Raw genomic sequence first — 25,784 nt, forward strand, 5'->3', positions numbered from 1 at the left:
CTTTGCAAATATATATACCTGAGCCCTCTGCACCCCTTTATGGCCGCATGTGCTCTGTTTCCCTATAACTGCTGTGGATGGCCAGCAATTTTCTACAAGCAACTATGAAATCATTTTTGAGACCTTATATTTAAATTTACTTGAATAACACCAACACAGAAAAAATAGATATGCCAATGAAATATTCTGTAGTGTTTTACATTTGTACCCGAGATACTTTAAATGTTCTGGTCAGTGTTTCACCTCAGATGTGAAGCGTCGACATATGTTTGCTCTGGATGAGGCTGTTAAACTTTGTAAAATGAGTCCGATACAGGTCGACGAGTCAGTTCACTTTTAACCAATATGAATGATGATTTGCTGAGAATATCCTTAACTTTTCTATTGGTTTCAATGCTGTGTCAGTGTTAGTGAACCTTCTAACATTGTCAGACTCAGGGAATTAGCAAATAAACTCTTACAAAGTGGGAATTTAATCAATCTGCTTATTACAGGAAAGTGTGATTTTTAGGATACTTGAGCCTAACATTAGCTAGCATAAAGGTTCATCATCAGTTGATATTTAGCCACCTTGTTGTCAGCTGTCCAGAGCAAGAAGGGTCATAAGCATGTTTAAGCATGCTGATGCCTGTTTTCTGACTTCAGTTCAGGAAATGAGGCTACAGGTAAGGAGGAAGAGGATAAGGGAATACATAGTGCAGTCAGACGAACAATAGGATGAGAAAGAGATGAAAGTCTAAAATTATAAATCTTAAATAGAGAGGTGTTTAGTGTTCACCAGATTTCCCATTTCTTTCTTTCTTTGGGAATTCTCACGACTCTCGAACATTATTGGGGTATAGATGGTTAACTGGATAAGTAAGTACTTTCCTTTTTCTTAGTTAACAAGTGAGAAGTCAGCCTAACAACCACATAAAATAAACAAAACACATTGTAAGCTCATTTTGCTGGAGGTTTCATTGTTGCGCATATGGCTGCCTCAGCACCATCCTCTGTGTGTTGAATCATGAATAGCTTTGGTAATGCCTCCCACCATGATAATTCCATGCTGTGCTGTTATATCCATGCTTGGAGGAAGAAGACAAATGTACAAATTTTCACATATCCACTTATATGGATTTCAGGACTTTATTGAGCATTAAAAAATATACAACAAGGAAAATATCATTTTCCTTTCCCCATATTTATGTTTTTCCTTTTCAAAATCTGATTTAATGCTTCCAGATGAACGACCCATGATCCAAAGGGACAAAATGAAAAACAAAATAAATAAAAATAGAGCAGTCCTTTTTAGTTCAACAGTTTAAGTTGGAAACCACTGAAACAGTTAGCATATCTGTTTGTTGATATCCTTCACTGAAAATCTGAAAAACGGATTTCAAACAGATTTGGTTTGAACAAGACTGAAATCACAGACTAGGTCGTCACATCTGACTCTGGATCTCCGTAGAGTTCTGCTAGTTTCTGGAACTGGGGTCCCCAGTTATCCAGATAGTTAAAATCCTGCTCCGAATGTGTGCCGGGTGAGTCTAAAGGACTGATGGATCCTGTAGGTGAGCCCTGACCCTCGTAAGCGTAGGTCTGAAGTGAATCGTACGGCGGCACGCTAGTGTCCATGTCGGCCTCCACTAGTTTCTGCTTGATGAATTGATGCACATCCACCTCATCCAGCTCCACAGACGGGCTGCGATGGATGCGGGGCGGGCCGCAATGTTTCCTCCCCTCTGGGCGAATGTCCCGTCGGAACTTGAGCTCCTCTGCGGCAGCCGGGTTACGAAGAGCGATGATGTCGAAAGCCTCCGTGTCCTCCTCGCCACCGCCCTCATCATCATAGGTGACCACATTCTCTCTAATGTCTTCTTCAGAGATGATAAGGGGCTCTTTCTTGCTCCGCCTTAGAGTAATAAACAGGACTACAATTGCTGCAACACAGAAAAAAGATGGTTTGCAGTGTTAGTGCTAATAACAGTGAGGACAGTTAAAAGATGCTAATGTGCTATGTGCTAATATCGGGCCTGTTAAATGTGTTTGTTTCTTAAAAAAAAAAAATCACTGCACCAAAGCTGGGTTTTTTGGCATATATACAGTATATAATTTCCACCAGGATGCTTAAAATAACACGGGGCTAAAAAGCTGGATACCAGTAAGAAGCATTAGAAATCATTAGCAATGAATCCCTGATTATTATTTGAATGCTAACGATTGACACGGTGGCGATGTGCACATCAGAGTCATTGCTGGAGCCAATTCAACCTCATATTCAATCAAAATGTCCAACATTTCAAATACTTTTCTCATGCAATGACTTCTAAGTTTTATGTGAATAGAAAGAATGTGCCTGCTCATCTACATTAAAGGAAATACGGCCTGATGTTGCCAAATGTCTGTACTGACAAGTAGCTTACAGTGTAAAATATATTTTCCAACTCTTAATGAAGTCATGAAGTCAAGTAATACTTGATAAGGTGCTAGAGTTTGAAACTTGTTACTGCAGCTAATGAGAGTTATACTTCTTTGGGTTAATGATGACCTCTTAGCAATATGTTAACGTGAACATTTATTTAATAAAATGGCTTCAGTGAGAGAAGAAAATTTTTACAGCAGTGCAATATCTAAAAGGAGTTCATTAAGTTACATTAGCACAGACAAGTGAGATATATCAGTATTACTGCAGAGCCGACTGGGCTTCACACTGAAGCTGCATTGCAAGCTACCAGGAGAAAAAACTGTGCATTTTGGCATTGCACATCTAACTGTTATATTCTATATTCACCTAAAAGCAACACACTGTTGTGTTAGATCGGCCTGTAATGATGAGGCACCTAACGCATACAAGGTGAGAGATAGGAAGGTGATGTGTTGGATAAAGAGTAACAGGATTCAGCTTTCATAACCTCAGGGATGCACCGATGCATTTACCTGATCTATTCAAGCAAAATATTTTTTGTATACATATTGCAGTAGATTCGGCATGCTGTAACTGACTATAAAGCAGTTCTGTTGTCAGTGTACCTCAAAACATCCTCTCTTCAAACTTGAGTTAGTCAACCACTGGAGACTTTATTCCAGTAGTTCAATTTTGTAGGTAAGAAAAAAGTAAAACCAAAGTGCAGAGTTTCAACTGAATTAAAAAATCTATACATTACACAAAACACCCTTTTATTTTTGCAACTTTGTAACACTGCTTGGCTTCTTATTAGATCAGATCTATGGATCTGAATTAAACTAGCCTCCTTAAGTTAAGCATGAGGACTCAAATAGTGAAATGTATAAAGAGACATTTTTTCATGTCTTTAATATTTGATTTTTTTTTTAATGGCAAGATAACAACTTTGATGCAGTGAGACACACACACACACACACACACACACACACACACACACACACACACACACACACACACACACACACAAAACTGTCTCACTATACCCTCATACACCTGATGAATAAAGTGATTACACTCAAATTCATTAAAAGTTTCACCACTGAGTGTGTTTCCATGCTTGTGTTTTAAAATTTATTTTTAAAAAAGGGTGATTAATCTGTACAACCCCCCCTAAACTTTATTCCACCTGGTGCTTTGCCCAAGTGGGGTTATAGAGGGTGAAAAATGCAATTTGTCTGGGACAGTGCTTATCACTCAGCTTGTTTAAAGCAACCAATTACACAAAGCCACCATGTGACTGTGTGAGGCAACTTGGGAAAATCACTGAGCAGAAAAAGGAAACAATTTATTTTTTGATTATTTATTTAACTTTGTCATGCACGTGTTGTAGCTGATACGGTTAAAACTGTTTTGCACCACGTCTCTCTTGCGCTATCTGCAGTTTAATGCCTCGCTGTGATTTGGAGGTAAACAACCTTAGGATACAGTAAAAATGTTACTGAGACTCTGAGAAAACGCACCTTTATTACTTGCTGGCATTTCATACACCAGACAGCAGTTTCCACAGTTCATGATCTACTTGCATTTAAAGTATATTCCTGTCCACTGTGCAAACTATATTGGAATACACTTTCTCCATTAAAGCTTCATAATGGGCTATTCAGGTCATTCCATGTGGCTAGCCTATACCAGCTATAGGGTATATGTGTTGCTCAGTATAACACTCATGGCACTGGAAGCACTATTTGAGTCTACAGATTTGTGTCAGTTACAGTAGAGACTGTTGCACAAGTCACATTTATTATGTGATTATAGGAGATGTGACTGTGTTGTATTATAAAATTAGGTTTCTACAGTAGTGTGCGAAAGTCTTTAGCTGTTGCTCATTTCCTAATATTTTGCTAGAAAAATGGGAACTAGGTAGAGCAATATGGAAATACAACATATAAGGCAAAAAAAGGATTTGTACAATTCTAACAAGCTTGAAAGTCAATATTTGGTATGAACACCTTTATTCTTCAACATAGAATAGAATAGAATAGAATAGCGTTTATTTTCATTGTACAAGGTACAACGAAATTGGAGTGCCACTCCCTTGGTGCAAAATGCAATAATAAATATAAGTATAAAATATAAAAAGTACAATAAAACAACCAAAGTACTCAAACAATAATAAGTACGATATATACAGAATAGCAAAATTCATATAATGATAATATGAGTAGCAGCATAATATAGTGACAGTGGCAAGTATGGTATAGTTAAGCAGGTTCAATTGTTTTGTGCTTATTTACTACGGTGATAGCTCTGGGAAAGAAGCTATCCCTGAATCTGTTTGTCCTGGTTTTATGTGACCTGTACCGTCGGCCTGACGGTAATAGTTCAAACAGTTGATTACTGGGGTGAGAGTAGTCCTTAATGATATTGCCAGCTCTGCTGAGGTACCGAGAGTTTGCAATGGCCTCCAGGCTGGGCAGAGAGCAGCCAGTGATCTTCTGGGCTGTGTTGATGACCCTCTGCAGTACTTTCCTGTCTGCAACTGAGCACCCTGCATACCATGTTGTATGCAGGACATGAACCGTCTTAGACAATCTTACTTGAAATGTCTTTAACTAGTCCTCAGGAATAGTTCTCCAGGCTTCCTGAAGGACATCCCAAAGCTCTTTTTACTCTGTTCTCTGTCAAGATGATCCCAGAATGGTTCACTAATTTTGAGGTCCAGACTCTGGGGAGGTAAATCCATGACTTCTGCACAGCAGCCTTTCTGTTATCCTCCAGTTAGTTAACCAGTTTCCTTAACGTTTTAATGACATGCTGGACAACATGCCAAGACATTCTGAACCTTTGGCTAATTGGTCTTTGGAAATCACATTGTTGTGAGATACTATGTTACGCCTGTTAAACTGTGTTATCTGTGGACTTTTTCATAGATTTAACTAAAGCACAAATAGTTTGCTTTTGTTTGTTTTCCTTTTTTGTGTGATCCCTCCTAAAATGATCAGGTACAAGGACTGGACTGAAAATGAGTGAAATAGTAGCAGTCAGTGTCCATAGAGAAACTTTCAGAAAGCCTATTGCTCAAGACCAATGGACCATGTGTCTGGCTCCTTGGAAGCAAGACTAAAGAAATGAGTAGTAGCTTAGAACTTTTGCCCTGTGTGATATAATAAGTAACTGGAAACTCATAAGCATCAAACCAAAGGTCAAAGAGAGCAAAACTTGGTTAACTGGAACATTGCTACAGAACTTCTATTATTTTTATGGATCAATATGCAAGCCATGGAGTTCATTATTTATATTTCAAATATGCAAGACAGGCTTTAAAATCATTATTAGAAAAAAAAAAACGCGGTTTGTAAATAAGAGATGGAGTCCTGAGGGAAAAGAATGAGTCAATCAGATTAACACTGACACTTTGACTAGTAGCCATTTTATTTGTACTAAAACGAAAGGCAAGTTTCAAGGCTTATTACATAAAATAAGATGCTAAAATGAACTTAAATCTTACCCTTGAAATGATATTTATGGTAATCTGTGTCAGTACAAACTCATAAGGGTTTAGATATCAAGGAGGCTGTAGAGATTATTCTAAAATTCCTCATTTAACCCAGCTAGTAAAGTAATAGTGTACTATTTCCTCCATAGTGAGTTAATATTAGTATTGGAAACTACATCCAAACAATGATGGGCTTATGAATATTTTAAGCTATTTAAGGCATGCGTAAAGGTCATTATCAGCTGAATCATTAGTTTGCATCCCTTTCTGGTTTGCTGCAGGCCTAATTAAATGGCTTATTAGAGGGCACAGAGATAAAGCACGGACATTAATCGGACAAACAGAAAACAATCAGCCACAGACAAGTCACACTGACAAGCAAAGATGAGCAAGAACTGAAACTGCGTGCGCTGTGTGTGTTTAGGCGATACACTGATTTGGTAGCACTTCTCTTTACTAAACAGCTAGCTATAGTTTACATGTTTTTAAAAAAAGATTTTTGTATTTTCTGGTCCAAGGTTTATAGCATATTCATTATTGCACATTAATTAGCTTAAGCAAACTCTCAAAGGCTGCAAAGAGTTTCAAAATAATCAGTGCATGCACATTGTGTTGCTTTCTTTGACTTAGGATACTCCATGTGTGCATAAGCTCTTCCTAATTTGCACTGAGGTCTGATCACAATGACAGCAATATAATGGAAGATGATTAAAGGCCTGTAAGTTTAACGTCATTATGCGGTAAATGTCGAGATACATGTTGGTTGCATGCTAGTACCAAAGCCTAAACACACTGAGATGCTTAGCCTGACAGTACTGAGGGACAGGAGTGTATGACATGCAAAAGAAGTCTCCCAGGGGAATTAAAAAAATGAGCATATCATGTTTAGAGAACGCGCACCATCATTTCAATCCGACATTAAGCTACTTCTTCATTATATTTGGTAAAAGAATGGTGCAGAGGTGCCAAATTTTGAGGAATGGTGAAAAGATGTTGAATTATGAAAAACGACACAGGCAAGAAAAATGGAATGTATTTATTTATTTTTTGACTGGGACACACTGACAAAATCTCAAATTTCTTCGGGTGACCCTCTGTCGAGAGGCGCTACGTGAGAGACAAAGAACCTGAGACTAGAAAGTGTGAAAGCAAAATACAACACAGGTGAAACACAAAAAGAAAGCAGGTGTGATATTTTGTGTCTCTTCCTTGTTCTCTTTGCTTCTCTGTTCAAAACAGGCTCTTTCTTGTGCTGATGATTAGTGATTCAGCATGTGTCTCTCACTCAAGGGTTTGCACCAAACAGTGGTGATGGCCTTTTGTTCGTCTCAGCCAGAGGCTGGCATAGAGGACGAAGAAAGCTGGTATGAATATGCATAACCTTCATGCACTAATGTCCACAGACAATCAGTAAAGAGAGGAGGGGAGAGGAGCATTGATGAACCTTTGTTATTACATAGTTTTTCCTAATCATGTTCTGATGTACTTTGGTTTGCAGCAATCCTCACACCTTTAGTAAATTTAACAATTTTCATTCAATCTTCTGTTTGAATTTTCAAAATATGTCAAAGATTTATTTATTTTTTGGTCTGACCTCTGATGCTTGCTGTCCAATGTTCTAAATTCATGCGGCCAGATCATATTTCCAAGTTTACATATAATCACTTACTGTCACTGCAAAGAGGGGTTGCCATAGTAACAAGGCATGCATTTTCATTGAAGACATGTTTTCTCGGTGCTGTGACAAGCTGGCAACACCAAATAAGCCCTGTGTATTTTCAATGTATTTCTGATGGTCTTTTATATTCGTGGCGCGTAACACATCCTTCACACATGAAATCAGCAGAGTGGTATCTATGTTGGCTGTCACCATATCCTTCCAAGCTTGTCCTATGCTCTTCTAGTCACAACATGCAATGTCAAACACTTTCCCTGCAGGGAGTGATGGAAGGATTAAAAAAAAAGAGATTTGATTGTAAGTAAGACAGAAGACTCAAACTAAATTCCCAATTTTAAAGAAATTGATTGGATTCACATTTCTTTCTGAATCGAGTTGCCTCAGACTAAAAAAGTTCCCGTCTTCAAGTGGCGCAGCGTCATTCATAATAGCCTGTCAGTTGTACACACCGCCTCTCTCTTCTCGTATTGACCCTACAATCATCATTCCTCTCACCTTTTACTGTCTTTGTCCTTCCCATCTCCTTTTTAGTCACCTTCCTTCTAAACTCTTCTTTGTGTGCTCTCCTTCTCTTCTGTCCTTCACATGCTCTTCCTTTTCTTCTAACTCTTTCTACCCTCATTCCAGATTCTACCTGTGTCCTCACATGCCTTTTCATCCTCTGCCCTTGTCATAGCTTTTCAAAACCTCCCACTCTTCCTTGCACTTCTATGGTCCATCTCCTCCATCCATGGCCTCCATATATTTGCCCCCGGGCAGCGCACCCCTGCCGAAATCCCCACAGTGGCTGTCCCAACTTACCCAGCAGGATAACGATGCACAGCAGGATGGCAATCAAGGCCCCCGTGCTGAGACCTGCTGATGATAGGAATGCTTCGCCTTGGCACATCCGGATCCTGCCATGGCGCTGGCATGGGCACACCCGCAGGGTCAAGGTGCTGGTTCCGCTCAACGAAGGCTCCCCACCGTCCCACACTACAATGGGCAGCTCGTAGAGCTCCTGTGTCAGGTGGTTGAAACGGCGTCGTCTTGCAATAATGCTGGCTGTACTGTCTGTAAAAGAAAAGCAAAAGTAAAGAGTTAATAAAAATGGTGTCCTTGGTTAAAAAGACTTATTCTCTGGTTCCTCATTTTAGTCAGATGTCTTTTTAGTCAGATGTCTCTTCCTGTGAAGTATATAATTTCCTGTTTATGTATAAGTGTCATTAGCTAAATACATCAAAAAAAGCATTCACTGGGTATTGTGAATGCTATTTTTCTTCTTCTTTTGAAGTATTTGAAGCTGGTCGATTTCTTACAAACTCTACAGCTTTCCTGTGTGCCAAAGCTAATTCATTTCAAAGGTATTCATTTACTATTTTAATGTGCTGCAAAAGAGCAGATCACCTTGGCCCTTGCAGAAACATTTCTGTCAATGAAACATGTTACTTAGATAAACAAAAGTAAAAAGGCTGGGGAAAAAAGGAAATGAGGTAGACTTCTAGTAGGTTCTATAGCAAGGCTGAGCAATAAAACTGAAGCAAATGACAAGACACACAAAATCACTGAAAAATCATCTTTGGAAATTACATTAATATTTTACTAACCTTTACCCTGAATGTACCATTTTATAATCGTGTGCACTCACCACATCTATTGGACAGACTGGGGAGTATAGTAGCAAATATTTATTTTAATAATGAAATTACAGATATATAAAATCTAAGGGCTGGATTTACAAAGCAAAGTAAATTAGCAGGACACAAAAATTCAAACAACATCTTCCAAGAGTACAATCATCTTTAAACAAAGTTTACTTTCAATGAGTCAACACCATCAAAGTAGTGGGCCAAAATATAAGAAGAACCACTGAGAAAGCAAGTCATCTAATAAGAAAAATACATATACAATATAATGTAAGCTCAGGTTTACTTGGTGTATTTCTCCACTGGAAGAGTTTAGCAATTCAGATCAATGAAAGGTAATTGAAGGAAATTCAATATGAATTTGATAGAGAGCAAATTCTTCTCAAAGAAATTGTATTTGAGCTGTGTGTGATCTTGAGGGTTTAAAAAGTAATTCTCTGGATAATACTGGAAGCTCTGATAAAGATTCATATGCGAGGCTTGGTTTTCAAACATTCAGGATGACTAAGTGAAGAGCAACAGGACGGGATTCACCCATGCCAATAAAACACTTGTTTTGATGCCTCTGGCATTCCAAAAACAATAAAATTGCCGTAAACTGCCTACAACAAAGGATAGTAAATCAGGTTTGCATGACCAATTGGAAAACTCTCCTTCCAAGATTTTGAGCTCCAAAAAGGAAACTCCCAAAACGGCCAGCTGCATAAATACTTGTGTCTATGCCTTTAATCTGCAAAATTGACACAGTGCCTTATTAGTAAATTCCATTAATAGATTTTTAATGGGAACAGAGGGTTTTGAGGTGGCATCAGTTGCAGATTATTATGCAGATATATAATTATATGCTGCAGCTTCACCAAGCTTTAGAGATCTTTTATTTTTAATTCCTTTGGGATATTAATGACAACTTAGCTGCTGCTGGTATAGGTGTGTGCATAACGACAAATACATATTTAAAATATGAGCTACACATAAAACTGGATAGTTGTATTGTATATTCGATTTGGAAAAGGAATTTCCCCTCTTCCAGTGTAAGAGATGCATTGCAGGTTTAAGTAACAACTTAAGTGCGATACATACTAGTGCAAATCTTAATATTTGGCGGTAGATTTATGAATTTGAAGACAAACGTGCATCGGTGTGCAAAATCTGGAAACGTTAACAGATGTAACATGAACACTAGGACAGCAGCATAAGCAGGACTTTTAAGGTATTGCACATAACTGGACGTAAGACATGTAGGTGTATAGTAACATAAAGATAATGATGATGATGTATCAAAGTACTATCCTTGAACAGAACCAGCTTTGCCATCCCTGTTCATTTTAGCTATAAGCATGGGTGAATCAGCTACCTGGATGAATAACTTGGGCCTCACATGACTGGCTTCCCAGAAACTAGCAGATGACACATTGCATGCTGATACATATTCGTGAAGTATTTCAGGTTTCAAAAATGCTGAATCGTGCACAAGGGCAACCTTTTCTCTGCACTCAGTGAAAACACCTCCGCCATGCTGTACTATCGCTCTGCTGCTCAGAGACCTCGCCTCCCACTCCAATCTCTGCTCCATCTATGAATAATTATAATGATCGACAGTTGGAATGACAACACGTACTTCAAGCTTTATTAAGTCAGACTCGCAGTATCACTGTATCAGCAAGCAGATGGGTGGGGGTTTTGAGAGAGTGCAGTGTGAGAGATGCAAATAACAAGAGAGAAAGATGGGGAGGTGGAAGATGAGAGCAGAAGAGGGCGATGCATGGGGATGAATGGAGGAGGAATGTATGTATGTGTGAGCCAAAGGAAGGAGTATTGAGGATGGAGAAGGAGGCTAAAGCACACAGAGACAAACAAGCTCTGTGTAAGTGATGTTCTCCAACAGAGCTTGTGCACTTTGAAGCACAGTTCCACAGCAGCATAGGTCCTTGTACAGACCACAGCGAGGAAGTTCGCATCAATTATGTCACGCTAATTTCACATTAAACCTCCTGTCATCACAGGTGGGTGGAGGAGAGCTCTGTGCTTGTTGATTAATACTGCAGCGAGAAGGGCCATCTGCAAGCACACTGAATCCACGTGAGAGGAAACACAGTACTCTTTCGTAAAGTCTCAGTTTAACCATGTGGCGTCTCCAATACCATGTGGCATTTCTTGCAGTACATGACAGGTAATCAAACAGCAAATGAGAGAAGATCTGGTTTTTAGGAAAGTATTAGGAAAGTTATATTTTGGCAATCACTAGAAAAAATGCTCCTTTTTTTCTGGTGTCTGCTACAGCATGGTGAAAGCCTCCTTACACTGGGTTTTAAAATGGCCTATTTTTTTTTTTTTACTTTACCAGAAGCATTAGCATGATGTTGGTTATCACTTACATAACTTTGTGCCACTTATTCATTCCAGTCTCTCCTTTTTTGAGATAAGGCATTTATTATACAGTGCATCAGAAATTTTACAGCAGAAAAAAGTAAGTTTCATAAAATGTGGTTATGATAAAATTTAAATAGCCAGTTATTTAAACTTTATTATTGCCTTATTTTGCTCTTAACCATGAAATGACAAATAACAGCATTAATATTAATCATTAGTTATGACACTGCTGCCATGACATTCTGATGGTATCAATACACACACACAATATTTTATGATGCACTTGTAATTGTTTAGAAATTGCCAGTGTCAGTTTGTACCAAGGTCACCATTTGTGCTGTTGTTCTGTGAGAGATGTTGTGTTTGACATCTAAGGGTTAATAATGATTAATAACAAAATAAAAGATAGAGTGAAACTGCTCTCTATTCAAACAGATGAAAACTGCAGTTTAACTCACTACAATGTTGCAGTTTATTAATCATGGTTATTATAAAGACCTATCAAATAAGTTTGGTAGACATGCAGAGATGATCAGGATAGTTAATGGCAATGTCTTTACTCAATAATGAGTCAATTATGAACTCAATTGTGTGCTCAGGGTTGTATTTTCCTATTGGTAATGTTCATAGTGTGAATAGGGAATCCTTGTTCTGATGCTCTATAGAACATATGAAGTGTGCCTGAAAAAATAAAACAGAGCTAAAATAAACCAACAATAGACACATGCGACGCAACCACATCTCTGCAGACTTCACACTTGCCTACACATGCACTTACTTGGATTCCTTGTGAACTTTGGTGGGTGTGTGTAGGTGCCGCTGATGGGATTCAGCACGAACTTTCTTCTTAGCTGCCACTTGAAATTTAACATTGTTCTATAGTTCCACTATTTTGGGAAAAATATATTCTGGGTCACAGAGCAAACGTGGGTACTTAAAGTTAATGATTACAGTCATTGCAGATGTTTGTACAGGCTTATACATACAAACAATAAGAAAATATGTTTATTTAGGTGTTACAGACTCAGCAATACTTTTATTAATTAATTTAAGGGTAAGTATGATGTGTCAGTATATTGAATTTGTGGCTACAATCTCACAGTTAATTCATAAGACAATAATATGAGACTCAGATAACAGTTTAATTTACAATATCAAAGAGTATTAAAAACACTTTCTGATAAGGTTCAGTAAAGAAGTGTGTCAAAGTGTAAGGCGTGGAATCAAATCGGACAATTTTGGCACAAGGCACCAATCCCTGTGTCACCTTATAAATCACTCAATGCTGCTGAAACTTCTTTTACTTTGGATGCTGAGACTGTATCATTTATCACAGATGAATGACACTGGCTAGTTTCCAAAGAAAGGCAGAAAAAATAACTTTTTTAATGTGGTATGGTAGCACATCATAAGCACAATGTCTTATGACCTATTTAAACAAAATAGGTGCTTTTTCTTTTTTCCAAATAAGCTTTTATCAGAGAAAATAAGGTCACTTGAAATTGAGTGAATAATGCAGAAACACAGTTTTCTGCCAATTCAATTAAGGTTATAATTCACTGTGAAACTATAATGCTACCAAATATTTAATATTGTGGGAGGGCTTATATGCTCTGGCGTACTATATGAAAATACTAAAACTGTGAGGATTTTCATGTAGTGTAGCTCAAGCTAACCAGGTTAATGTCTGCTGGCAAGCAGTTTAACAACCAAACTACTGTCTGTGAAGGTTCTCAGTCATCCAGGTCATCGTAGTCAAAGGAGCTTGCAAAGAAAAGCGTCTGGACTTCTTTAAGTTGCTTGAAGACGTTTCACCTCTCATCCGAGAAGCTTCTTCAGTTCTAAGGTCAAATGGTGGAGAGTCCCAGATATAAACCTAGTGGGAGTGACCCCCCACAGAGGGACAAAAGGACCCCCTGATGATCCTCTAATCGCCTGAGCCAAGGTGTGAAACTGGGTGTGGGTCCCAATCAGCCAGAGTTTCGGGTGTGTTCATTGTGAAACCTGGCCCCACCTTATCATGCGAATTCCTGAGGTCAGATGGGCCAGGATGTGAGTGGGCGTTAAGGCGTCTGGGAAGGGATCTCAAAACTGGATTATAGATGGCAGAGAGTTGGTGTTGTAAACCCCCTCGCTGGTGTCTGGTCTTCTTTTCTGTGCCTCTTTGCTGACTTTAAGAACGCCCATTTAGGATAGCCGCACGTTTTGAGTGCTTCCTTTACATGTGTGTGTTCCTTCTTTTTTCCTTCAGGCTTAGAGGGAACATGTTCTGCCCGGTGGTGTAGGGTCCTAATTACTCCAAGTTTGTGTTCCAAAGGGTGATGGGAGTCAAAGAGGAGGTACTGGTCCGTGTGTGTGGGCTTCCGGTAAACTTCGATGTTGCTAAAGGTTACTGGGTTGAGAAACTGTACAATGAGACTAATCAGACTAAATATATAGGTTAGGTTAGATTTCAATCACACGCTCCTAGAGACATCTTTGTGACCTTCTGATAGCCACTGGTTGTAAGGGGAAAATGCTTGTTTGACAACTAAGTGCAAGGTTTCTGTCAGTTGTTGTGAAATTGATTTCAAAGTCCCATTCACACAGGCCTGGAGACTAAGTCAGGGGAAAGTGTTGTAAAGGAAAAATGTGCTTTGTATGACTGATTGGTGAGTGGAAATGACATTGATTGATAAGAGGTATACAATGGTGCACTAAAAGCCTCTTTTTGATTGGTAGCAGGTTACCAAAGTAACCCGTGGTTCGCAAGGATGACACTGGCAGACTACTCGCTGAGTGACAGTGAAGTCCAGTGAAAATGGACAAGGCTTGCTTTCAAAGTAAAAGTTGTAGGTAACTACAAACATTTATTTTGGAGGTGATTGTTCTGTATCCACTTTGTATTGCACTTTTTGAAGTTTCACTGTAGTTTGGAGAATAAAAGGCAAGTGTTTTCAGACAGGTTGGCATCTTCCAAACTATGGGCGACCATGGGAATTTTGCAGAGGAATTCCAAGTAATCGCAAGGAGGATTTGCTGCACTGCCCTCTTTGTCATTCAGTCATCCAGGGGGATCATCGACTTGTGTCTAGGCTTATGTGACTGTGCCCTAACATATCTTTCTTGAGAAAATATAAGACATTTCATGCACAATCAACACTTCTTTCCATTGTTTCACATGACTCCTCATTATATTGAACAAAGATTAATGGGACTCAACTTAATTTATGACAATATGTTCAGTGACAACAGATAGCAGTTTGTGTTTGAGTTTACGGTTATCATGTGTGATAAAGGGTTGTGTTTTGCATGTTTAGTTAATTATGGGTTCATCTTTTTACTTTTGCAGGATGCCGTTGTGCACCTCTTTGTTACTGCATCACATTTGTTCAATTATAAAACGTGACTGCTGTGGCCTTTCATGATAACATAAGCTTATGCATATGAGTTTTTGCCCCCGTGATTTTGTGTTAAGTTTAAAAAATGGACCCAGTTGCAAACAAAAAAGCTAGACTGACTGGCAGGAGGTATGACTAAAAGGAACTCTAATCTCAACATTGTGAAACAACAAAAGAGCCTGCAGCAGGGTTGCAGGGGGAAAGAAATCCACAAGGAAAAAGCAAATTTTCAACAGGGGAAAAAGACTAACTCAGGAAACACACAAAGGGTGCACAAGTGCTTGACAAAGACCTACAGTAGGAAAGACACACAGAGAAACTACACACTGGGGAGAAGAGCGATAAGACACAGATAACCTTAAACAGACACTGGTGAGGTTGGGAAGAGAAGAACATGAGGAATTAAAAACCTGAGGGATCAGCCTTCGAAATAAAAGAATGGAAGTAGTTAGGAGAGTTAAGAAAATATAGATGAAAAAAACAAAACAAAAAACTCACAGACACAAGGGCAAAGCCAAGAAAATGTTACGACTGATCATTTAGAAAACCAATTGAACTTCAAATGAATAAAAGGAAAACTAATCAAATCTTTCAGTGTGAGTTTGTGACAGCGTTTAGTTGTTTGCTATAGGTTTTGACAAAGCAGCACATGACAGGTCTACACAAACAATGCTGTTTCAGCAGATACTAGGTGCTTGGGAATCTAGCAGCGTGACACCAATTGCAAGTGAAGTGTGAATGACATAAAAGCTAATTAAACGTCCCATATTGCTGTGGCGTGACAGCGTTACTTTCAGAACGGCTGATTAACTGAAATATTATAACGGCTTCTGTATAGTGGAAGAAGATGCTTTCAGAAATCGATTGATCTATTTACGTATGTGGCTTATTCAGAGATGATAGCCTTAGTTTAATTGCCTTTTTAGAAGAAAATGCCATCACAATGTGAAAGATAACAAGATCAAAGAGGCATTCAATTTTCAGTCATTGTAATGTAGGCACAGTCAAGTTGATTATATTTAAAGGGCTTTTAACAGAATAGGTTTGTCACAAAGTGCTTTCCCAGAGCAGCTGAGCAGAAGCATCCCCTTGCTTTTCAGCTTTAATGGTGCCTAATACGCTGTAGGAGTTTGACCTGCAGTTATTGTAGTGCATCCACCACTTCAGCTGCATCAACACGTCTGCATGACAGCTCAGTATTTCAGGTGTCCTGGCTTCAGCTCCACTGCAAGCAGAAGGCACTGATCTAATTTTAAGACTAAATCTGTGTTTTCCTTTTTAGCTAAAAATCCTCACTCAACCTCTTTGCTGATGTGATTTTGTGAAACAGAGCCAGTGCTGTTGCACATCTCTGCAGGAAGCGCACTAGCAGTAATATGATATTAGATGTGATATGGTGAAGTAAAGAAATAGCTTGATGGAAAAAAAAACCCAAAACACACACAGAACTTTAGCTGTCATCTTCTTTTCAAGTGAATACTAAATATCAGGAATGAAAGGGTGGATTCTAATTGGTTAATTAGTTAAAAATATATCAGTGAGTCCAGCTGAACCTGTTTTTCTCACACAAAAATCTGGGCACAAAGCCACCATAATTCACGTTTCATGGCGATCCATTGTGCAAATGGTAACTGAGACGGAAAGGAGGTCACGAGAGAGTTAGCCGTGTGAGTGACTGAGAGGGATTTTCATCAGTTGCACAACAACAGAGGGGGGTATTAGGCCTTGGCAGAGAGCTGCTACCAACTGTTGGTCTGCTACAACAGAAATGAAAGAAGCTGCTTTGAGTGTGAAGAGCTTACTTTAATTATCAGACAGTGGAGTCAACAGTATAGCTCACTGTGCCTCGCTCTCACTCTCACTCATATATCGTGAGCAGGCAGATACCTTCTAACACAGAGCGCAAGCAAAAAGCTACGCATATGTTTTTTACACCATTTTCTGCGTGCAGCACATGTAGGCTCTAATATTTGAGCGAACTGAAACCACATGAATTCTGAGTCCAGCAGCTTAACATTTCAGAGAGCGATTTATGCAGATGAGAGACAACTTTAGAATAAAAGGTGATATGAATCATTCTAAGTGGACAAGGAATTGTAGTATAAATGAGTAGGCAAGCGAATTAAAAGATCAGAAAGTGCCAAATGGTAAGCTCAATGCTATGTGGGAATAGAAGCACATGTGCTTCCGAGAGAACTTGGAGGTGTCAATCCTTCATCTGGACAACTGCACATCTTGAGTTAAGATAGTCATTAGTACTTCTATGCTAACATAACGGGGAAATACTAGGAGGTTTGAAAGTTACAAATTATGATTATTGTATAACGTGTAATGTGATTTTCTTCCTTTTAGTATAATGTATCTCTAAAAAACTCTTTCCATGCCATAACACATAATTGGGTGATCCTTTATGGGATTATATAAAAGATCTACTATGTCAAAAACCAAGAGCCTCTGAGATGGTATGCACTCAAATCTCAACGAAATCTAAAATGAAAAGCACTATTACTCAAACAGCATGAAAAAAACCCTAACTCTTGCCATCGATCCTTCAAGAATGAAGAGCTCCTTTTATTTAATGCTTTGGGAATATTTTACTGCAGACGGTTCTGTTATAATAAATCTAAGAACTTTTGAAAGAATCATTTTGCAAGAGTGAGAAATATTTTCAAATGATGGGTATGTGGACTGGACGTGTAGATTTTCAAAAGCTTTAAAAACTTGAATGATGCAGTCCTCGCCAATCTTAATAGTCACAGGCATGCATTACCCATGAAGCACTAGCCTCTAACACCTGGCTCCAGGAAGATGCCCTGGTTTCCCTAATACAAGCAGATCTTTCAAAAGACTCAGATCCAAGAAGGGCTGTGAATCACTCTTATCTGTAACGTGAAACCAATTTACCCTGTTATACCCTATAAGGAGCTTTTATCCCTACACAGAAAAGCTGCCAGGACCAAAGGTCTGTAAATCACTGGATTAAACTTTTACAGTGAAGCAGGCACCAAAGAAAATGTTGACTGCCCCTTTCACCTCACTATGCATTTACACTTTGATACTGTCTGCTGTGAAGAGCATCATTTTATTTCTAAAGTTCAAAACCATAAAATACCCCTGTCACAATAAAAAAAACAAAAGCAAAGAGCAAAGCAAAGAATTACTGTCTCACTGTGACAGCTTGATGTTGTCCCTTTTCTTAGCTTTGCATTAATAAATAATGTTAACAATAACAATATTAATAATAATGAATTGTTTAAAGAGACACCCTCCCACTGTGTTTGGCATATTCCAGGTAATACACTCAAGACAAAAACACTTCCACAAAGAAATTTAATAATAGCTCCTTTGGCAAGTGTCCTTTCTCCTCTGTCTCCCAGGTGCATCTCAGGAACATCAATTGACCAGACTCAACTGATTTCCAGTGTTTAAAGCTCGGATTAGTGACTGGCTGGTCATCCTTTCATACAAGCGACCCAATACATGGAAAATGTGCACTGTGACAGAGGTAAACAGTCGCACAAACCCTCACAGCTCCATGCTACGCTGTTAGCACGAAAGTGAACGAAGAAACAAAGTTTGCAAATGCACATGGACAGTTTAATCAAGCTAACAAAGGAAAAGTGGCTAACACTAAAGCTATCGAGAGCTCAGAATCAGCCACAAGCCAGCAGCGAACAGTAAAAGATGAAAGCTGCCACGAATAAAAATTCTAGAGTCAAGAGAAGAACTTAGCTTTGAAGCATTTAGAATAAAAAGTGAAGAGAAAGGGTCAATGTCCTGTTACCTGGTGAAGTTATAAACATATTGGAAAATGATGTGTGACAGAATCTGGTTTTTGTTGTATAAATCTGATGCACCTGCTTTTGATCGGTAAGGTAAAATATGTCAGGTAAAGGCAGGTGTACAGCAATTCATTTTCAGATCCTTATTTATGTTGCTTTTCAGTAGGATAACAATATATTGTCAGTTGTGAGAGTGAGAGAGGATCCTGTAAGTTATTTGGGGGAAATTGTTAATTTTAATAATGTCTTTGTTATGAAAAAGTTTCCACAGAGAAAAAGTTGAGTTTTGTTCATATATGCTGTCAGTTACTGTTTCTTAGAAATAAAACTGAAATCAGCGAAATTGGTATAGGCAAGTCACACTAAGAGTATATTTGAAATCAGCCAAGAACATTTTGTAATCAGTGCATGTTTAGTACAACTCCAAGAGCTAAGTTTAATCCTTTGTTCCAAACAGGAACTGGCCCAAACACAAGACTACTAAACAACCAAGCCACATGTCATAAAACTCTGTAGAGAGAAGCAACATGGCCCAAAGCAGAACCTATATAGTTCTGTTGTAGTTCTAGATCACTTTCTTTCAATTTTGTTTAGGTATGGGCATAAAATTTCAGCTTATACTTTAACCACATTAACCGCACAAGGTGCCAACACTGAAGAGTGCCATCAAAAATAAAATTAATCCACTGCGCATTTCAGTAACTCAGATGCCAAGAGTGAAGCCAGGAAAACTTGTTTGCTCACAACATTTGGAAGAAGAAAATTATATACTCCTAATGAAGCCCTGCAGGCAGTTTGTCTGCACTGCTTTCTCCCTTTGCCGAAAACGTTGGGCTTTATTACCTGGCAGGCTTTTAATGTGCACAAAAAAGGAATGTAACACCCTAAGGTAAAACCCAAAAACGCTAAATATGGTCACTTCAACACAGCATATGGCAAATCAGCAAGAGATGTTTTTGTGACAGTGGAGGTGTATGTCTTCATACCCTTTAAAGTGACAAAAATAAGAACTATATTTAACAAGTGTTTTTCCAGGACAGTTACACACACACACACACACACACACACACACACACACACACACACACACACACACACACACACACACACACCGACATATCTAAAACAGTTGTAGGATTTATAGCAAACTCAAACTTTCTGGCTTCCTCTGAAAAACTCTTGCACCACACCACTATCTGGAGGTTCAATAGCTGACTGCAGAGCTGCTCTGTATGCATGTCATGTGTAAAACTGCTAAAAAAAAACAGGAGCCAAATTAACTACTTATACTGTGTATCCACTGAAATGTTTTTTGGAGCAGTGCTAAAGTCGATCTTTGCCCTGTTTGATTTATGTACCCCTTAGGTGTGGAGGTGGGCAGGGAGTGAGGGATGTCTTTGAGTGCCACTTACATGAATGCAGCAAAACTTCCCTCTGCACTTTAATGTAGTTGAAGTAGGCAAGGGAATTCTTGTGGTGGGAAGTAACTGGACCAAGGGCTAAACAGACTCATCTCTGGTTATCACATTGATTTTTTTGATCTCTCTCATACTACCTTCCTCTCTGTTTTTATGCCCCTCTCTGGCTCAGAGATTCTTCTGGAGTGCTGTGAACTCCTCTTCTCAGTGGGAAACTGTGAGATCTTCAGGCTGAGAGCTTTTAAAAGCCCTGTGATTGCAGACCAACCCAGGGCTAGGTATTCCCCTAAGACTGAAATTGTTGCCATGGTAACACCCACTGTTGGCCCTGGGCTGGAACAAAATAATGCACACATGAGGTGGAAAGAGAGTGCCTGAGCAGGTAATCCATTTGACAACACAATGCTCAAACATGCCAACCCTCTATGATGCTTATGTTTCATGCAAACCTGACTCGCAGTAGGTACTACTGGCAGCATTTGAGTCTTCAGATGCTTACCATACCCAGCTGACAGAGAGAATATTTTTATTGCACCTCCAAGGTGCTGGAATATCAGTGCAGCTTATTGGATCTCGAAGCGTGAGCAACGAGGATATCTCTGTAGGCAGAGTGCAAAACTCATAAGGAATGCAAACAAACATATTGATCACTTTGATTACCTTCATTGTCCTTAAGGGTAAAGTTGGGATTAACTGGTAGCTGGCTTGGTGAAGCAAAGGAAAACCGCTGTCCGTTGGCAAAGTCATCCTTATCCACTGCTGTGACAGTCTGGATCACCTGTTGTTCACAAGACAAAGGATAAATCACGTTCCAGTGACGACACCTGCAACATTTAATTATCTGCCACACACTAACTCTGCACAGAGGACAAGGAGCTGATTTAGTTTCTCTAGCATGTCTTGTGATTTGTTGATCATAATTAGTCACAGTCAAGAGTGCCTCTGACCTACAGCCAAATGCTCATGTAACTATTTTTTCTTTACTTGTGTGCGGTGCTCGAAGGAGACTATCTAGTTGTGACACTTGCATCTGAGAGCTTTTGGCTTGTGCAAGGGGGAGCTGGAATCTAACAATGAAAGACGTGCTCTCGGGGCAACCTTACTGCCACTTCTGTCAGATTACTACGCTTAATTGGTAAAAGACACAGTGAGTAAATGTAAATGATTGTGAGGAGAGAAAACAATGACCTGATACCCTCTGTCACCGAGAAAAAGTTTAAATGTGAGATTAGGGGCATTTTTTTTCTTCTTCTCCTGGTGCACTTGCTCAAGCCTCTGTCCTTTGTGTCTATTTGTACTTATGTGGATGTAATGCTTGACAGAGTGGCTGAGTGGAGCAGAGCTCTCTTTCTTCTAAGGGCTCAAAAGCTAAGTTCTAATTGTTGTCGTTTTAATCAGTGTAAGAAAAAACAGACACATGCTAAAAAGATCATTCTTAAAACTCAGTGGGATGTTAGCAAACAAGATGGAGCTATACAATTTGCTGTCAGCATGAAAATGTCTGCATGGTTTGATAGCGGGTGCAAATTTGTCTTCCATTAATCCATTGTTTGGCAGATAGTGACAATCAGCTCTTATTGTAGGCATCTTTTGGGCTGAACATGCCCAGTGGTCTTTGATCTAATTAGTAAATTAGTTTAGTGTAAATAAATAAATAAATCCTACATGTCACAATGTCAAATTATACACCAGAACAGCCCAGTGACTGCTGAAGTGAGAATTCACACTGAATTTGTTGCATTGAAAGAGTCACCTATAAAACTAAACAGCCCATCTTGAAAAGTGTTATCATCCCTACTTTTAAAAGGACATGTACACTGCTTAACCACCACCTAACGTAAGGTTTATGCCACAGCTGCACTAAATTAAAAGTACTTCTAATTACTAAACTCGTGCTTCATGTTTATGTAATGATTAATCCACCAGTATGTGCAAGCTCTTTAATTTAAATTACATTTCTAATGCTAAGATGTAATTATTGTTGCCATTCATGGATTTTCAAATATACAGTTTTACAAAAAAAGCCAAAAAATAGTAAAGAACATTATTACATTTTCAATTATTATTGCTATAATCCCTAAACAGAAAACAAGTGTCTTAATAGCTGAATGTAATTTTTAATTTTCAACATGTTTCTAAAATATTTGTGTTTTGTTATTGGTCTAATAAATGTGTTAAACACACGAGGTCACTTATACAAAAGTCAAGCATTTTTACTCCTTTAGCAATTGGCCAGTATTGCTGTAACAGTAACTCATTTTTTTATTCTAACCATGGGACACCTCAAGCTTTAAAAAAATCAGCTTAAACTTAAATGTACCGTAAAAGGCAAAAACGTGCTCAGTTAGTAAAAAAGAACTATATAAGAACCAGTTCCCAACCATTTAGTGTGTACCACTAAATATAACGTATATATATAACTAAATATAGGTGTGATAAAATGTTACTTCTTTATTGGCAAGAGGTATTGTGTCAAAATTTTGATTGTCATCTTCCAACAAATTAAAAAGAAAAAAATCGAATTGCTGTGGTATTAAAAAGAAATACAAACATATTCTAAAACATTAATGAGAAGCTCAGTTTTTAAATGCATTGTCTTCTGAATAGTGGTATCCTGCTGTCTCATTCGGTGCATTATAATACTTACCAGTTAATCCCCTGAGCCAAGAACCCTCAGGCAACAATGTAACCTTAATACAAATTTAATACAAACTTTCATTCGAACTTTTCTTCAAACTTTTCTTCCAACAGCTCAAAACTATTAAAAATGTATTTAGTTGTGTCTTCCTAGTCTTTACTTCATCATCCTTTGCCGAACCAGCCTTTCAGCCATTTTCCATGCTGCTGATCGCGCTGTATCTCAAAAACCTTCTTAATTTGAATGAATCAAAGACTACTGAGCGCAAATTGGAATGAGCTTCGATTTAGAGCTGTCATGGTTTGCTGCTGAGATACTCATTTTGAATGAGGGATGATTAAGCAGCTCTCTCCAGTGCCTTCGCAGTCTCTTATTGCTCAGCTCTCGGTGAGCAACCCGAACTGCTGAGGGAAACAACAGTTCGGTGCAGAATTCATGTAGCCAGGGAAATGACTGTGCTTAATGGACAGCGCTCAACACTTTACTTCTGAGGTGTTTTTGACTTGAAGGAATGTTTTAATGTTTGAAGTCAGAGATGTAGAGGGAAAAAAACCAAAAAACGGAAATAGGTGTTTTTGTGTTTTTCTAGGCGAGTCCCTGACACTTACCTGTCCCGGTCTTGAGCTCTCACAGACAATAACTTCCTCATCTGTTGCTATTTCTGGTGGATTGTCATTCACATCGAGGACCTGAACAGTTACAGGAACGTGACTGAGAAGGCTGGGATTGTCTGAAGCAGAGAAAGAAAAGAAAAAGAGACAAAAAAGATAAAAGCCAAGCGTGAACCTTAATAGCAAAGTGAAACATTCAACATTTCAAACTAGGGCATGGTGTGCTCTTCCTGTTAGATTGTTTATGGGTTTTGTCTGTCGGTTTGTCCTTATAAAAGCATTGAGGGGTGCAATGCTGCACAAATCAACTTTGTTTATTAAAATTGATATAATCATGGCATTTTTTTCAGTTGTAGTTCTTGGTTATAATACATAACCCATCTTACATGCAAAATATTCACTTTGAAAGATTAAAAAAATATACTCAATGGTTAATTTTTAAAGTCAATTTAGTGAAACATTTTTTTACTGTCTGTGTAATGTGAAGAACATTAGTATTTACAGGATGTTACAGGTCCAAGACTGCAACATTGTCTAAGAAAAAGGCTTTTATGACCTACGAAGACCACCTGAAACAGCATCAGTACTAAGCAAAAAAAAAAAAAAAAAAAAAGCAGGGCTAAATGTACTGTTATAATGCAAGTGTCTGAAAATGGCAGATTGAGCTACTCTTATGACTGGGAGTATACAGGTCACATGTAATTTTTCTCTGGCCCCACAGCAAGGGCCCTTGAGCAATCTAGTTAACCTCAGCAGCCTGCAGCCCCTCTGTCACTGACAGAAGAGTTGTTTTGTAGCTTCCAGGTGCGAGTATGTTTTACATTATGAGTGTACCAGAACAGTGCTGAAAAATAGCATGCTTCCTCAGCAGAACCTTCAGTGAAAGAAAAAGATATATATATATATATATATATATATGTATACACACACACAAAGTTAACGCAGGTGTTCATGTCTTTGATTTAAATGAATGCTCCTGCATCTTTACTTACTTTATCTTGTGCAGCATTTTTTTCACCACTAATTGAAGATTTGACTTTGCACCAATGGTATTCCAAGACAATATTTCCACCATAAACTACCAATTTAAACCCCCAAACACTAAAATGTTATTTTATCATACGTTCATCCTCTAATTCACTTTCTCAGTTTGGACAGTCCATCTATTCCCACGCCTTTTCAGGATAAAATCTCTACAGGATGGTTCGCAGTGAACTGTTTGGTGCTTTGTCTCGATGACACTGTGTCCTTGCTCATTCAAAGAGGTAAAAATTTATCATTCTGCCTTTTGACAGTGTCTTGGCATGTAACTGTATCCTTGAATACTAAAGAGAAGTTAAAAGAAACATTAGCATTCAGAATCCCACTCGCCTGGCAAGAGATTTGCCTAATTGTGATTACAAATTATCCAAGTTACCTGATAGCAATTGGAGTTAGAGGGGCATGTATTGATTTAATTAATTTTCACTGCAGGAAAGGACACTGAAACAATTGAGACTAATTTGATTTTTTTAGTTAATTATAAGAAAAAATTATACTGCACATTCTAATCAATATGCAAATATTATCCTTCACTGTTGTTTTCTCAAGTCTTCAGACTGTTAATTCCATTACTTACACTGGACTGTTTAAATCTGTTGATTATTTTTGTATTGCTGTTAATAATCCCATTTAGGCATCTTGGTGCACTGAGTTAAACGTGGATAAAATATAAACAGTCCACAGACTGCACACCTTTTTTGGTTAACTACAAAACTTTAATTACTTGACTTTAAGCAGTTTTCTTAATAATGATTAGAAAAATATTTTCCCTTTTTATTTACCATTCAAATTACATTAGATTTTTGCAGCATAGCTCAAATAACACACATTTATGGTCTGTATTTCAAAATAAGAGGAATATAAGATTTTATATATTTAGAAGTTGGTACACCTGTGAGCCATAATATTAACTAGTTTTCAATCGAAGACCTGGGTAGACCTGGGTAGAACAAGTATATTTGTTTGTATTCCAAACATTTAATATAGAAAATTAAATAACTGCTACAAATCTGCAGCAATGAAAGTGTCCATTAACATACACTGTACTGATGCACCTTCAAATATGATTATCTACATGCATTTTTTGCTCAGTAGATAAATGGAAACTGTTCAGTGCAGATTCATGTGCTCATTCCTTTTGGAACCTTTTATTTTGGTGATATTGATTTGGACTCCAATTTTACCCTCTGTCTGAGTATATGATCCCCGCAGGGTGTCTTGTTATCTGGTGGGAGAGCGTTTAAGAAAAAAACAAACTCGGGGTAGAACTACAGCACACACCTATTTTGTAATTTCTGCTTTTTGAATCATCTTGCTGTCATGACACAGAACTCAACCATAGTTTGAATGTGATTCTGA

At 38.3% G+C, this 25,784-nt stretch overlaps 1 protein-coding gene across 2 annotated transcripts in view; it reads right to left on the reverse strand.

The window, feature by feature from the left end:
- Positions 1 to 1,094: 1,094 nt before the first annotated feature.
- Positions 1,095 to 25,784, reverse strand: part of LOC113029339 (cadherin-18) — a 94,327-nt gene continuing 69,637 nt past the window's right edge. For both annotated transcript variants that reach the window (XM_026180171.2, XM_080306187.1), the window contains 4 exons: positions 23,382 to 23,503; positions 20,796 to 20,913; positions 8,362 to 8,613; positions 1,095 to 1,922 (listed from right to left, as the gene is read on the reverse strand). In XM_026180171.2, coding sequence (XP_026035956.2) covers positions 1,417 to 1,922; positions 8,362 to 8,613; positions 20,796 to 20,913; positions 23,382 to 23,503 — 998 coding nt within the window. In that variant the 3' untranslated portion in view covers positions 1,095 to 1,416. The remainder of the gene's footprint in view (positions 1,923 to 8,361; positions 8,614 to 20,795; positions 20,914 to 23,381; positions 23,504 to 25,784) is intronic.

This window comes from Astatotilapia calliptera, chromosome 9, assembly GCF_964374335.1.
Source record: "Astatotilapia calliptera chromosome 9, fAstCal68.1, whole genome shotgun sequence".
NCBI classification, from domain to species: Eukaryota; Metazoa; Chordata; class Actinopteri; order Cichliformes; family Cichlidae; genus Astatotilapia; species Astatotilapia calliptera.